We start from the raw sequence: 15,153 nt of genomic DNA, 5'->3' as shown, positions 1-15,153 counted from the left end.
TACACACCGGAGATATAATATAATGTCGCTAACGTTACATTATGTTACACATTATGTTACACTTTGTAACATAATTTGATTGCGAGTGATATCACGTTAAATAACCACCTCCTTCAGACTTGGTATACTTGATCCAACGTTATTTCGATAAAAAAGAATTTAGATCAAATGGCACAATAACGATATAATTAAAACATATAATTATGTAACTAGTTGTATTTTGTATTTGCTATTTGTACAACTATTGGAATGTCGAATATAAAACTGACTTCATCTTGGTCACGTTGACTGTACTGTTTCCGTTTCAGAAAATGGTGAACTGTGACCTATGACGTCATATTTATGTGGAAACAGAAATGGAAACAGAAAGTTACAGACACAGTACTCGGTAAGCGAAGACAGGTAAGGTTATCTTATTGTAATGTTGAGCACAGTAACATTGGCATGTATGTTAAACAGCACACATTCAACGTTTAGCTCTCGATCTGATGTCACATCAGTGAGGTGAATTTGAAGTATTGTAAAGTGTATTTGCTGTTTATGCTGAGGTCAATCTTAACACCTGTTCGTTCAATAATGCAACCCATACAATTAATGGTTCTCTCAGTTTGTGATTCAGAATGTACCCATCCTCCTGTGACACCTTTGTGGCTCTGCCCCCCTCCACTGAGAGGCAATGCATCATCTTTGGGAAAAACTCTGACAGGCCTTGTGATGAAGTCCAGGAGGTGGTGTATTTCCTCCAGAGACTACGATGCAGGGGAGAGGGTTGAGGTAGGGGACACAGATAGCATGTTATTGGAGGCCTTCAGTTTCCCACATTGGGAGTGTTCCTTGGTAAAAGTGTAATTGGACAACTATTAACAGTTTTTTTTTTTTTGCCCCTGTGTTTTGTGTCTCTTGTGAACAGTGTACATACATAGAGATTGAGCAGGTTGCCCACACGTATGCAGTTGTGTTGAGCAAACCAGCATGGCTGTGGGGCGCAGAAATGGGTGCAAATGAGCATCAAGTTTGTATTGGAAATGAAGCAGTTTGGGGCAGAGAGAGTGCAGATGGCAACGAAGCTCTTCTTGGCATGGATCTTGTCAGGTTTGTTGTACTAGGCCTCCGTTACTTGCTTATTGTTTGAAATGAAACTGTATCAACCAGAACATATGTTGTACATTTCTTCCCCTTTTAAAGTTATCAGTTCAGAATACATTTGTCAGAAACACAGAAAGATAAATGTGTGACTCTTTGATGTTCCAGGATTGGACTTGAGAGAGCCAATGCAGCTGAGGAAGCTGTGGATGTTATTACTGAGTTGCTGGAGAAATATGGCCAGGGAGGATCTTGCATGGAGGATGAGAGTAACTTTACCTACCACAACAGCTTCCTTATTTCAGACAGGAAAGAGGCGTGGCTGCTGGAAACGTCAGGGAAGCACTGGGCAGCAGAGAGAGTGAAAGGTAATCGGAAAAATAATATTAATACAAGGTGCCCATTTGATATGAAAGGTAAAAAAAAAGGCTCTTTATTGTCTAGCTTGCATAGTTATGATAATAATACAATTTAAATCCCCAAAAATTAGGCTTCCTACACCGATCAGCAGCTTTTTGTTCAATTAAGCTTGGTGCTTTTTATGGAAAATCGCTTGAGGACATCTGAAATGTGTTGAAATTAGAGCCTGCCACATTAATTATATGGGCAGATATTTTTTTTAATCACAGATAAATTGTTATCTGTATATATTCCTTAAGAAAATTGCAGTATAAAATGCTAAAGATATGTCTGCGGTAGATCAGCGTTACCATAAAATAGTTTGTCCACCAGAGGGTGCTGGTAACTGTACAATGTCCCAATCAGTAAAATATTGTGGTTATAATGAATTTTAATCCCTAATACATCAATGGTGGTATTGGCCTAAAAGAGCAGTATCTGTCAGGTTTTAAGGAGAACATGGCTGCAGACAAGATGGTGGATTTGACAAGTACCACGGTCACATTACATCAACAGTTGGAAGTGGTATCTTACCTTTCAAAAGCAGAATTATAACCATTTTGTTGCCTTTCTATATTTGAAACAACAAAAATAACTTTTAAATTTTTTTATTTTAAAGGACTTCTTTGTCTGCAAGCCAGGTCCTTCTTCGAGTAGCTGCCAGTCCAATTCTCCATTATTATCATAATGCCTTTTTAAATGTTTTCAGTTTTCTACATAAAACAATTTCCCTCCTTTTGGATTTTTTGTAATGTACTCAGAACTAAAGTCACCCTAACACAGCCCTGCTGCAGGAGATAAATAGATGCAGAATAATTTGGACCCTCTATTAGTTATTAGTTTTCTAATAAAACATTACACTGCTTAGGAAGCTGTTGAATGACTAACTTTTCATATTTGTGGCCTATCATCTTGTTTTACTCTTCTCTAGGTGGATATCGCAACATCTCAAACCAGTATAGCATAACGACTAAGATAGACAAGGAACATCCAGCACTGAGGGAATATGCACAAAGCCAGGGCTGGTGGGATGGAGAGACTCGGTTCAACTTTTCCACCGTCTACTCCTTCATGACTACGGCCAGAATAGAAGCCTCTGGGAGCCGATACTGTGAGGGGAAGAAGTTGCTGAAAAAGAGCAACGGTTCGTACTTCACTGTGAAGACTTGACACACGGGAGGAAAACGTTACATGACTTTTACCTCTACTTATGCATGTGTTGCTTTTATTTACTGAAGGTCACATCACCGCTGAGACGATGATGGATATCCTGAGGGATAAAGACAGTGGCATCAACATGGAGGGCACGTTCTTGACGACAGGAAGCATGGTGTCTGTGATACCCACGAATCAGGCTCTGCCAGGGGTTCACTATTTCACAGCAACTCCAGACCCTGAAAGGTACAGCCATCTCACTTCAGCTGATGACGCACCCTTTAAATTAATTTCGGAAGCAGTTAATGCTGATTACATTATTTTATTTATTTTGTTTTGCACAACAGGTCTGTGTTCAAACCTTTCATCTTTGTGAAGAACGTTAATGAGCTGAAGGAGACGTCTTCTCCCAGTTACGGTGCAGATGACCCTGTAAAGAAGAAACCTCGCTTCCAGAGCAAGCCTGATCGCAAACACCTGTTGTTTGTCAAACATGAACTGGTGGCTGCCGCCCTTCAATCCTCCAAGGTTTAATGATTGACCTAAATGTGGCACATGTCTTTGTCACCGTCTGCTGAAAATGTACTCGCAATACATATCTACTTTTTTGTTGTTGTTATCTTTAGGACAAAGGAAAGAAGATCACAGAAAGTATGAGGAAGCTGGAGAAGGACAAGATGACTGAGATGGAGAAGATTCTTTCAAATGGTATTGAGGAACCAGATTTGTTGGCGGATCTGTTCACACGCTCTGTTCGGGAGGAGATGGCCGTGTATGGCAAAAGCTGAAACCACAAAATATGTATCCAGGGTGAAAGTAGCATTTTAACTTTTGATCAAGTATAAGAACAAACATGCTCATATAATAAATACTAAAAAGACAACTGAATTGTAAAATTATTGTACAAAGAATTAAGCAGCAGAGGATACTGTTGGGCTAACATGTTGGCATTTATGCATCAAATCATTGACCAGGAATACCGGACCGAATAAATTCACGATGCGAGACATGATTTGAGATTTTGTTAATCACATATTTTAAAAACAATCCATACATAAATATGCAGCCACTGTATTTTTATTAAAATGACACCAGTTTTCTCAACATGAACTGAGGTAATAATAAACACAAACCTTTGCACTTAATTACAAAAAAATGTAATTAAGCAGTTAGTCTTCTACTTATATTACTATATACCTGAGAGAAAAATCTGAGTTACAGCAGCTCGTATTTCCCCAACTTGTCAACTTTCAAGAAAACATAATGCATCAACGTCAAGTTCTGACCCTCATTTATACAGGTATCATTTATTATTAATAATAACTATACATGTTTTTAAGAGGCAGTTTGCTTTTGATGGCATATTGTTGAAATTGTGTATTGGGATACCACTGCCATAGCCCTGGTTAACAGTGTCACCACTATTCTACATCAGTGCAAAGTCATGTCAAACTGCAGGCTGTCAAAGCTACAATACGCTTGCTTCTTGCAATATTACCAGTTAATCATGAATAAGACGGACTACAAACAAACAATAAATGGATGCAGATTTAACCACAGCTTCCCTTTTAGTTTTGGAAGGTGCTTTGGTTGAAGAGTGATAATACACTCTGAAGTTTCCCAGTAGAGAAAACAATACATTCAGCAGAAGAGTGGTATTTTTGCCTGCACCAATAATTAGCTTTATAAGAGATCTTTTTGTGCATTGTCGCACCCCAATTGACACAAAATAAAATAAAACTAAAATCATATATTGAAATTAAAATACCTACAAAAAGCAGCAAAGTCTTGCCTCACCCTTTGAGAATGGCTGTTATTTTTGGCCATCAGTCCTATTCAGCTATGCTAATATTATATTCACCAGCTTTATTGCAGATTAACGGATGCCGTGACATCAATACAACTGGGTCAAACAGCACAAGGAACGCAGAATATTTGATCTGTAAATAAACTAGCAGGGAAAATGGCAAAACGATTACCGTCTGTTGTAGACGTCACTTTGAATTTCAAGACTGACTTCCTGACTAAATTCTAATCTACAGCACTAAATAGCTGTGTAGTACATTTTCGAACCATTGAGAGATTAAAACTGCCATTTCAGGTACTCCCCTTTAAGGTTTTAACATGTTAAAAAGGCTAAACAGGGTACACTGTACATGTACGATCATCTGACAGCTCCTGTTCCTGTCCCGATTGACTGTTGCAACTCAACACGATAGGTTTGAAAGTGTTCAGTCTGGGTGCAGGTGTTTTTCGTAAATGCCAGCGATGATCCTAAAGTTGTATTGATGTCATTTTTATCTATATTCAAATGCCCTTTATATTTGTTAAAAAATCAGAAAAGTGGACTTTGACCCTTGTGTCTTATGACATGAAGCGGTAATAAAGGCGATTGTCTTGGAAGCCATGTTCCTGCATGATGTGCTGCAGCACGCCGCCCTGCTGGAGCCGCGTCCCATAGAGCACCGCCTCACCGAGGTCCTGAGCCAAACCCACCTGCTGGAGCCACTGCACAAGTTCACAGCCAAGAAAACTGTCCACCGCAGTCCTTTTCCCACACCTTATTAGAGTTAAAAGAAGCATTAACCCAAAGGTCTATGGATTAGTAGAAGCAAACGAAGCACACAAGCACCAAAAGTATAAAATAGTAAGACAAATAATGCTTAAAGTGGATTTTTGTTGGACGTGAATGACTACCAGGACTTGTTGCTCCACTCGTCAGAGAACATGTTTATGCAGACATTTTCTCATTAACCTCTTACAAGAGCAGCAGTGAGTAGGACGATGTGCTCTCACCTTCTCCTCTTGACAATGTCTTGAAAACACTGGTCCTTGTGGTATTTGGTGAACTGGGTGCAGGTCATCCTGATTTCCTCAGGTAAATCACTCTGCGGCTGTTCTTCTTGCTTCTTTCTACACCACAGACTGTATAACCTAAACACCATTCACAAAAACAATATATACATGCATGGAGTACAGTGTAGTGTGTGTGTGTGTGTACACATGGTATGAATACACATAACATGCAGTATGGCGTGTGTAAACACAACTTCAAACGGGCTTTAGACTTGGGCAATAGATGAATGTTGTTTACCTCTTCTTAAATGGCAGTATAATCAAATGTTTGTCCAGCCCAAACAGAGCAAAGGAGAGAAAACCCTGCAGACAGAAAACATGTCATGGCCCTGCTGCTGTGTGACAATAAATGCTCACAATGTTGGTACCTCAGTGCCAAGAACACCAACCTGTCCATAGTTGGCCACAGCACAAAAGAACTGCAGCTCCAAGTAGAGTCGTCCAGGAACGTTATCCAAGAGCAACCACAAGCAGCTGGACAGGTTCTGTCAGAGAGTTCAGAAGGTTGTTATGCTTGTGTGACATGTACAACTAGTAGAACATGTTGAGTTACATGTATGTACACGATGTATTATGTGTGAGTAACAGAACAGATAATGTACTGAACTGCCTTAAAGCTCTAGTGTGTAGCATCTAGCGGTGAGGCTGCAGATTATAACCAACTGAAACTTCTCCCGTGTGTGTCGGAGGACTATCACGGACGATGTAAAGAGGACAATCTCCATACGTAGATATCAATTGGTCATTCTAAGGTAATGGAAACACAAGGCTTCTTATTTTCAGGAGAGTATACACTCAATAAATCATACTTAATTATCATTATTATTTCCATTTCTGCCTATAGATCCCCATAATGCTACAAGCTGTACCTGAAAAACATGTATTTACTGGTTTTTCTTTGTGATCAGATTCACAGTTAACCACATTACACACACTGTATTGGTATTAACTAGTCATATTTAATATACTTATCTGTTGTGACCAATAAATACTAATCAAAACATCTTCTAATGGGTTTCTTAGAGACAGCTTCCCTTGATACTGACTGAGTGAGGTGGAAATTACACGGCTCAGCCATTTGTGTCTGACTTGGTTTGTGATGCACTAAATATAATAATGCAGGCAGTAAGGCTGATTTAATGTGAAAGGTGGTGGTTTCCTCACAGCGAGCAAGCTGACAGTCAGAAGCAGGCATAAGAGCATATGACGGCCCTCTTGTCTATCTGCAACCTGTTTGCGCTCCTCTGCTTGGACAAGCAGGCAGTCTGAGGACTCGCAGCAATTCTCACATTGACCTGCGGGAGGCAGCAGAACAGCGACTTAAAATACGAGAGAGAAAAGCTGCACATTATTCAATGGTCATGGTTGTTCTGAACTGATGCTTCACTTATTGGGGTTTAATGCATTCTAAATGCTGTCAGAATTCAAATGCACGTCTGTTTCTGGTCAATACTACACCTGTGAGTGTGGTTGGAGAGTCGATCATATTTGTGCTGTTGATCATGTCAGGAATGGCCTGGGGTGGTGGACAGTCACATATGAAACACGCTGATAACAAAGTGATAAGAGTGAGAGACATCCTTTACCATTTTACTAAAACACCCTCCCAGTTCACACGAGAAGCAAAAGGCACATTCAGTATATGAGTAATACAATATGGGGATACATATCTACATGGTACATAGTATAATTTCCTATGCCATTGGTTGGCATAACAATATCTTGAATATCTCAACAGGACTGTTTTCATGCATCTTCATGAAACTTTCCCTTTGTGAATTGAGTATTTGTTTAATTATTCAGCAGCTCAGACAATAATCAGTACTTGGATGTATTGTAATGACATGTTAGAATCATGATTTACTACAATAACCTAGTATCATACAAATTACATTCATATAATGTGTTTAATATAAGTGTTTTTCCCTTAAACACTATTGTAATAGAAGATAATGAATTTAACCACCCTCTTCTTCACATCTCCTTTCAAAGTAAACAACTTCACATACGGTGAGATGATCTGTTTAGCGTTGCTGTTCATTGCTTATTTTAAATAACTAACTTAACTTTTCCGGAACTATATCGTGAGTCTCCAGAAAATGACATGCATAAAGTTGTGTTCCTTCTTCTTCTTTTTTTGCGTTTACTTTGTAATTTTGTAAATGCAGAAGTGTTGTTCTACTTATGTAATTGAGACGATCTGTGTGGGGACCCACATCAGACAGCAGTTTATTTGTGGACCATACAAATGATGTGATGTTATACCTACTGGTAGATGTCAATTCAGCTAATGGATAATAAAATCAATTTAGTGAGTATGTTACCTGTGCCAAGATAAGGGGACTTAACTGCCTCTGTATGCTCAAGTGATTATCATGTGCTGGGATACAGATCACCAAACTTGTATTCATTCAGTCATCAAGGTTACATTAATTAAACACATATTGAAGTGTTAAATGGACATTCCTGGTAAATGGTCTTCATTAGAGAGAGTACCTGTGTTGACATCTCCTGATGGGGTGATTGGCTCAATCAGAGTCTGGTTGTCTGGTTCAATCTCAGTCATTAGATCCTCTGCAGAGTTTCCCTCTTGGCTTTGGTCACTGTGGGTCCAGCTCCCTCTACTGAGACACACCAGAGAGCTCCCACCCAGTAGTATACTGAAGGCAGCTACGACTGTTGTGCCGATTATCTGTCAAAGAACACACATACGGATATTTAAGTAATTCCTCGGGGTTCAATAGCAGTTCTTAAATGGCAGAAAAAAGTAATGTATTCCACTTTTTACCTGTGGTTTGCCGTAAAAGAACGCAGAGTCAATAGTGTCTGATGATTTTACTCCACAAATGAGCAACACAGCAGTTACTATGGCAGGAATCCTGTAAATGAACAATTACACACACAAAACAGGATCAAGATGTAAAATGTAAACCATCTTAACAACACCAAATTGCAGATTAAATGAGCAGGAAGTGAATAGGTTTGTGTGATCATTTACATTCAAGTGAGGCATCATCCCTCCCTGTAAATTATTCTGAATGAGGCTCCATGTTTTAGAAGACCAGACAAACTAGCTTAGTTTCATTTCTGAGTTCTGTCTTCCTTAAAATAACTCACCCCCAGCCAGCAATTACGAACACGGCTGGTGAAACTTTCACATCCTCAAACCTTTTTATGAGCGCGAGAGACAGTGCTATTAAACCTAAAATGACAAAACATGCATTAAAGAATTAGCAATCAAACTTTACATTTCAGAGCTCACCAAGGTTTTTTTCAATGTGGGGTTATTGTGTCTATATGGTTGTGTGCAAACACAGCATACCTGGCCAAACAAAGGTGCTGTAGAGTGAGGTGCATAATAACGCGAACGTCAGGACTTGCCCGACAAAGTTGTCTTCTTTCACCACAAAGTTCCACAGGATCATCCCAATACAAGTTAGCAACTAGAGACCATACAAATGATGTGATGTTATACCTACTGGTAGATGTCTTGTCAATTCAGCTAATGGATAATAACATCAATTTAGTGAGTATGTGCAAGTGTGCTTACCTGTGCCAAGAAAAGGTTAGCTGTAAACATGTGTGGTAGCCGCTTGAATTTCTTGCTTAAAAACATGACAGTAATTGACCACACCTGTAAGAGAAACGCTCTCATTTTTAAATTGTTCTTATTTACCGACATACAAAAAATTGCAGAGATACTGAATACAACTATTATCAAACATTGTTGGCAGGTTATCTATTTAAAAGCAACATTATTCAACAGAATGACACAATAAACACTACATATGAACAATTACAGTATAAGATACTGCAACAGAGTGCAAACTCAAATTTAAAGATGTTTTATCACAAAACGATACACTGAACGTAGAAATGAATGAGGAAGTAGGTCCATAAGTCAGTAAGATATCTGTTTGCCCACAGCTTCCTCTGAATGATTGGGCCTATTGAGTCAACCGCTGGTTAAACATTTAACAAGTATTCTTTTTGTATTTCCATTTCATTTTACATTTGATAAACATGATCTCAAATGGTGAATTTGTGCTATATTATGGAACAAACTATAATAACAAATGTATTATGAAGCATGACTTTACTTTGATCTCAGTGTCCGCATACTTTCTATTCTTTAACTAATTCAACATCACCCAACATGTCGACTTTCCCACCCATAAAAAAAGGGACACACACTTGAACTGCTTTGCACCTCCGGCGTTACCATCAGCAATCTAACCAGCATCGACCTCACCATCTCTGACCACCTGGCTATCACCTTGGACATAGACATCCCCACCCCCTATGTTAAGCAGAGTCGCACCATAACATTCTAGAACATGAAGTCCATCAACCTCCCCTCGCTCTCCTCCACCTTGGCTGCCACCGTCTCTGCCTCTGCCACTATTTCGACCGCCCCCCCCACCGCCCTGGTCAATTACTATAATGATGCACTCTCCTCCTGTCTTGACGTCGTCGCCCTCAGAAAATCCAAACTTCGTCTCCTTCACCCACTCCGCCCGCTGGTACACTGACCAACTTCGCCACCTGCTAACCCCTGCACCCTCATCCTCCACTACATGACTCACACACAGCTTCTCCAGTTTTCTCTTTTACCCAAAATGTCGTTTGTTTGTTTTGTCTGCTCTTTTGTCGTCCTATTTTTTCTTTTGTTCTTCTTGTCTCTGCCCTATGCAAAGCGTCTTTGAGTACCTAGAAACGTGCTATATAAAACTGAAGTATTATTATTATTATTATTATACTGATATAATACAAAATTTAAAAATTTAAAAAACAGCCGTTAAAGAGTCAGTTATAAGATATTAGCCAAGAACAAGTTTACACATGTCAGACTAAAGTGTCTAGTTGTAACTTACCAGTGCAACCAAGGTAACTATGCTAATGTTAAAGCTGACATTCTGTAGTGAATTCATCAAAAGTTGAGGATCCATCCAACGCATTGTAAGTAACCACGCAGAAACATACATTATGGGAGCCGAGAGAAAAGTGCTGATCACCATCCCAGAGGTTACCTGTTAGGAAGCAGAATTCAAAATCACGGAGGTAAGATACAAAGAAATTAACCGTTCAGAATCTGAATGAGATAAGAGATTGGCAGGTAGATGTAAGCAACTCACAACTTCTAGCTCTGCATTATAATAGATGGCATAGATGGCCACACTTGGTGCAGTGGGAAACACTCCATAAAGAAAAGCATAATTGGAGAGGCTTGAGTGGTTCAAAGCGCTGGTGTTGCTGTTGTTCAACAGATCCACCATTTCCCTACAAATCAGCGGCATCAGCAACCTGAAAGTCAAATCAAAAGACTGGTGTCATGAACCATTGTTTGAGGGTAAGGTTAACACTACACTGAAAAGTGCAGTTCTACTACAATATTTACACTCACACACTAGCTATTATCATGCTACGCACTCCTGAGATCTCTCTGCATGTCATCCATTTGGTAAAAAACTTGTGGTGTGTGAGATGTGTGTCTGAGTCACCCAAACCATCAGCACAAAACAACATGTTGGGAGTGCTAACCTACTGACTCTACCCTCCTAAGAGCCTGTCTCATAAGGAAGAGGCCATCTGATCACACAAAATCATCTCTTGTACAGACATCAGGAGGAGTGAAGTAGTTTTTTCCACTCACAGTTTTGCTGTGATGAGTAGTATCAGTGTCACAACTGTGGATCTGGTTAATTTCCCCAACTGTCCCACCATGGACAGACCCAAGTAGAACAGAGCTGCTCCCCCAAAAGAGTTGGCCAAGCCATCCACAAATGCAGCCATGAAGGGAGGAATTGTCCGGTGCAGGGCAAAGTGGGCGATGATGCCGATGACAACCATGAACACGATAGGGTTCTTCAGCACCTGTAAGACTACGATTCCCACAATCAAGAGTTTTCTCTGCTGGTGATTTGACCCATTCTTCCACTTCTGGATCTCGCAGAAGGCAAAGCCAATGGGATTGAGAAGCATCAGGGACACAGGTGCAACCAGGTAGATGTACTGGAGGTACTCTGGGTATGTGCTCTGGTATAAGGCCTCAACTGTGGATGAAGACAAATGACTCAATATCAACAAAACCCGCTTGGCACATCTGACTTGTTGGAGCATGCATTTCAAAAGCAGTAAAGAAAGTCATGTATGGCCTAAATTTCACACTCCCAATCCTTGTGTACAAGAAGCCTCATGTAGACACATTTAAACACTTCTCTGTAGGAGTGGGAGAAAAATAAAGCAGAACAATAATTTGAACATGTGTGTAATTGGAACAAATATGCAGTTACTCAGTGAAAGCAAATAGAAGATATGTTTTGGAAATGTCACCAGTAAATTATCAAATGGGGGAAAGGCTTAGGAGCAAGTTGATGGTGCTATAAATTCTGCTTCACTTGAATGAAGAACTGCTCAAATTACCATCCACTCTATTTGAAATTTGCATAATTGTCAGTTATTCAAGCAAGCTTAAATGGGTTTGTTTATTAATTTGATAACAGCCTGAGACGACTATTAACAGAAACATGCAAACAGGCCATTAATGCCCAGGATTTTTTCTCAAAATTGGACCATTGGGCCAGTTTGGGTATAATTTCATGTACACCTTTCCAAAGATAGCTGTGCATAAGCATGATCAAAGATGCGGTTATATTTCTGCAAGTACAGAATGATGAATCCAACTTTGCTATGTAATTATCAAAACCTCTGTATTGTTTTGTATAAACACAATGTTAATAAGGGAGGTCCCTGAAATCAGTGAGATCCAACAACTCAGTTTGTTGAGGTAGCTTACACAAAAGATAATTATCATTTTAGTTTGCACGCATGATTACAGTCTCAGCAGTGAATACAAAGCACTGTGGGTGGTAGGCTCAAAGCCATCATACTTACCAATGGGATATCCCAAGGCAAAGTCATTGCTTTGGGTGGCAAATATTGAGAAAAGCCCAGCCTTACTATAGCGGCCATCAGGACTGGCAACTATCAGCGTGAGGACGCAGACGAGGACAAACACAGTCACTTTGGCAATGAGGATGCTCCACAGGAATGGCCAGATGACATTACCAAAGTCCAGCAGTACCATATTCTTGAACAGCAGCGCTGGGAGGGCAAACTTGGACACAAAACTCCCCAATCCTTTGGCCTGCGTGGGCGTGATGATGTTCGCCCTCCCTGCGATGTACCCACATAATATGATCCCGAAGCACTCCAGCAGAGCCGGCAGGAGCTTGTCAATAGACATGCTGGGCGAGGAGTCCATGTCTGCCCCCCACTCATGGGAAACGTTTAAGTTGCTGGCTCTATCCGGTGCCTCCATTGCGCTGGCCCTCCAGGGTGACCCGTCATGCCCGGGGTAAAGTCATGTCAATGTCCGCGCTCGGACCGTGCCATGACACTGAAGGTGTAAAAATGAGGAGGAGCCGTTACAGAGCAGGTTGGCGCAACGACGACGGACAGACAGCTGCGTTAGTGAACCGAAACAACATCACGTGACTTATGTCAGATCCGTAAAACGAGCATTTTAACGTCGGTGTGAGTATTACGGTTAGTTACTCACTTCCGGCGTGTTGTGTCGTGCTGTACTGTGGTGTGCCCCCTCGTGTAACGCTGGCGTGTCAGTCACATGGAAAGAGGAGTAGCATTAGCCAGCTAGCGTTAGCTCAACTGTTGTACCGAGAGTCAGGGTGTCGTCGAAACTACAACGAAACTGTTCCCATACTGCTCTTCAAACTACGCGTTACATATATTTTGAACGCTAGTTTACTTCCCGACCAGCAGCTTCCATAATCTCCGATTGTCAACAGCGATTTAACCAATCACATTATCCAGATGGCGGGAGGGGGCGGGGCTCTGCTGCTCTGCTGCTCTTCGGCAACAATATTCAATATATAAACAATGTTTTATTAAACTTTTTCAGGTTCAATGTATTAGGCTTTTATATCTATATATACTCCTTATCCCGACTACTAGCAAAAGGCGTGTATGCTCATTGTATTGTGGAGACTTGCTTGGTAAGTTGTTCCAAGTTTTTTATTTAACTGAGTTAAATAAACAACTGTGTCATACCATTATTGTAGTGTATGTGTATTGTATTTATATATACAAATGTTTTTTTTAGTACTTACACATACACATACTTACTTTCACATACAAAAACATGTAATTGGCAGGTGAAAGATGTGTTGTACATATTCCAATAAACAAAAGTTAATTTAAGTTTTTAGGGGAAATAAAAATCGTCAGATAAACAGACGTCCTATAGGTTCTTAATCAGATCACAACGTCTAAAGATTCACTTGTGTAAAACCAACTATCAAAAAGTAATTTGGAAACAGGTCATACATATATTTATCATTATAATTCATTTATCAAGTTTTAAAGATGTATTTATTTAGTTAAAGCTGCAATAATCAATATGTGTATGTTAATAATGGATCACATGACTATGACATCAATGTGACTTGGATCATTTGTCGGGATATGCCCACAGTGAACTGTAACTTACATCTGCACTGTCCCTCATCTTTAATAATTAATTGTTTTAGTTTTTAGGCCTACAACTTTCACTGTTTTGGATCTGTCACTCTCATAAGCATTGTTGCATAATGTCTGCTGTCTGTGTGTATAGGAAACTATAAACATGCTAATATCTCAAGGGAACAGAATCTGCATTTGTATTTGAATGTGAAATAGAGTGGTAAAAAATGTGGTGAACGCTGCATAGAGAAAGGCATAAGTGCTTCAGAAAGCTAGTGTTTCTATTAGCCAACAAAGCCTGCGTGTTCTGACAAATACAAACTTCGTCTCCTTCACCCACTCAGGTGCAAAAGCAGTGTCATCAAAAGGTCCAAACTCCATATCAAAGTTCATGTGTAATTGTATTGTATCTATCTATTGGAAAACTGACAACTCCTTTTATTTAGTTGTTCCCTATAAACATGTCAAGGAAAATATTCCAACATTTTATTTTGACATTTCAATTGCACACATATATTCCCTAAAAAACAACAACAACAACACTGTTTCATCATAAAATATGCTGAAGATATTGTGAACATCATGCTCTTTTACAATCCTAAATAGGACCGCAATACTAAAGAGCAAGCAGAGGTTTATATATGCAGTGTGAATGCTGCTGGGCAACACACAGTAGATCCCAAAACAAAGGTTGTAAGTTTTACATAAAGCAACAAATACGAGAAGCCTTTAGAGCCTGCTCAGCTCAATGAGACGGCCTGCAAACACGCCTAACGTGCCGATGAGACACACAGCCATGAAAAGGTCCAAACTCCATTTCAAAGTTCATGTGTAATTGTATTGTATCTATCTATTGAAAAACTGACAACTCCTTTTGTTCAGTTGTTCCCTATAAACATGTCAAGGAAAATATTCCAACATTTTATTTTGAATGAACATTAACATTTCAATTGCACACATATATTCCCTAAAATACAACAACAACAACAACACTGTTTCATCATAAAATATGCTGAAGATATTGTGAACATCATGCTCTTTTACAATCCTAAATAGGACCGCAATACTAAAGAGCAAGCAGAGGTTTATATATGCAATGTGAATGCTGCTGGGCAACACACAGTAGATCCCAAAACAAAGGTTGTAAGTTTTACATAAAGCAACAAATATGAGAAGCCT

At 39.7% G+C, this 15,153-nt stretch overlaps 2 protein-coding genes across 4 annotated transcripts; one reads left to right on the top strand and one right to left on the bottom strand.

Moving 5' to 3' along the window:
• Positions 1-308: 308 nt before the first annotated feature.
• Positions 309-3,520, top strand: scrn3 (secernin 3). The gene is given in 9 exon segments (XM_034562517.1): positions 309-402; positions 608-739; positions 741-774; positions 911-1,092; positions 1,252-1,451; positions 2,414-2,626; positions 2,721-2,883; positions 2,985-3,165; positions 3,264-3,520. Coding segments are annotated over 8 exon segments (1,254 nt in total). The 5' UTR covers positions 309-402; positions 608-620; the 3' UTR covers positions 3,426-3,520.
• gpr155a (G protein-coupled receptor 155a) lies at positions 3,310-13,320 on the bottom strand. Of its 3 annotated transcripts, XM_034562515.1 has the most exons (16): positions 13,055-13,320; positions 12,388-12,892; positions 11,147-11,546; positions 10,629-10,797; positions 10,368-10,523; positions 9,044-9,127; positions 8,816-8,936; positions 8,611-8,695; positions 8,282-8,372; positions 7,990-8,185; positions 6,952-7,041; positions 6,658-6,788; positions 5,883-5,978; positions 5,732-5,796; positions 5,434-5,571; positions 3,647-5,197 (listed from the first exon to the last, which is right to left on the bottom strand). In XM_034562515.1, the coding sequence occupies exons 2-16, from the start codon at positions 12,812-12,814 to the stop codon at positions 5,002-5,004; spliced, it is 2,445 nt and encodes an 814-aa protein (XP_034418406.1). In that variant the 5' UTR covers positions 12,815-12,892; positions 13,055-13,320; the 3' UTR covers positions 3,647-5,001. The 3 variants fall into 3 exon arrangements, with proteins under 3 accessions (XP_034418407.1, XP_034418406.1, XP_034418405.1); XM_034562516.1 differs by lacking the exon at positions 3,647-5,197 and adding an exon at positions 3,310-3,421 and having other exon boundaries at positions 12,388-13,301; XM_034562514.1 differs by having other exon boundaries at positions 12,388-13,301.
• Positions 13,321-15,153: the final 1,833 nt, after the last annotated feature.

This window comes from Cyclopterus lumpus, chromosome 21, assembly GCF_009769545.1.
Source record: "Cyclopterus lumpus isolate fCycLum1 chromosome 21, fCycLum1.pri, whole genome shotgun sequence".
NCBI lineage: Eukaryota > Metazoa > Chordata > Actinopteri > Perciformes > Cyclopteridae > Cyclopterus > Cyclopterus lumpus.
This window is presented reverse-complemented; position numbering and strand designations above follow the sequence as displayed.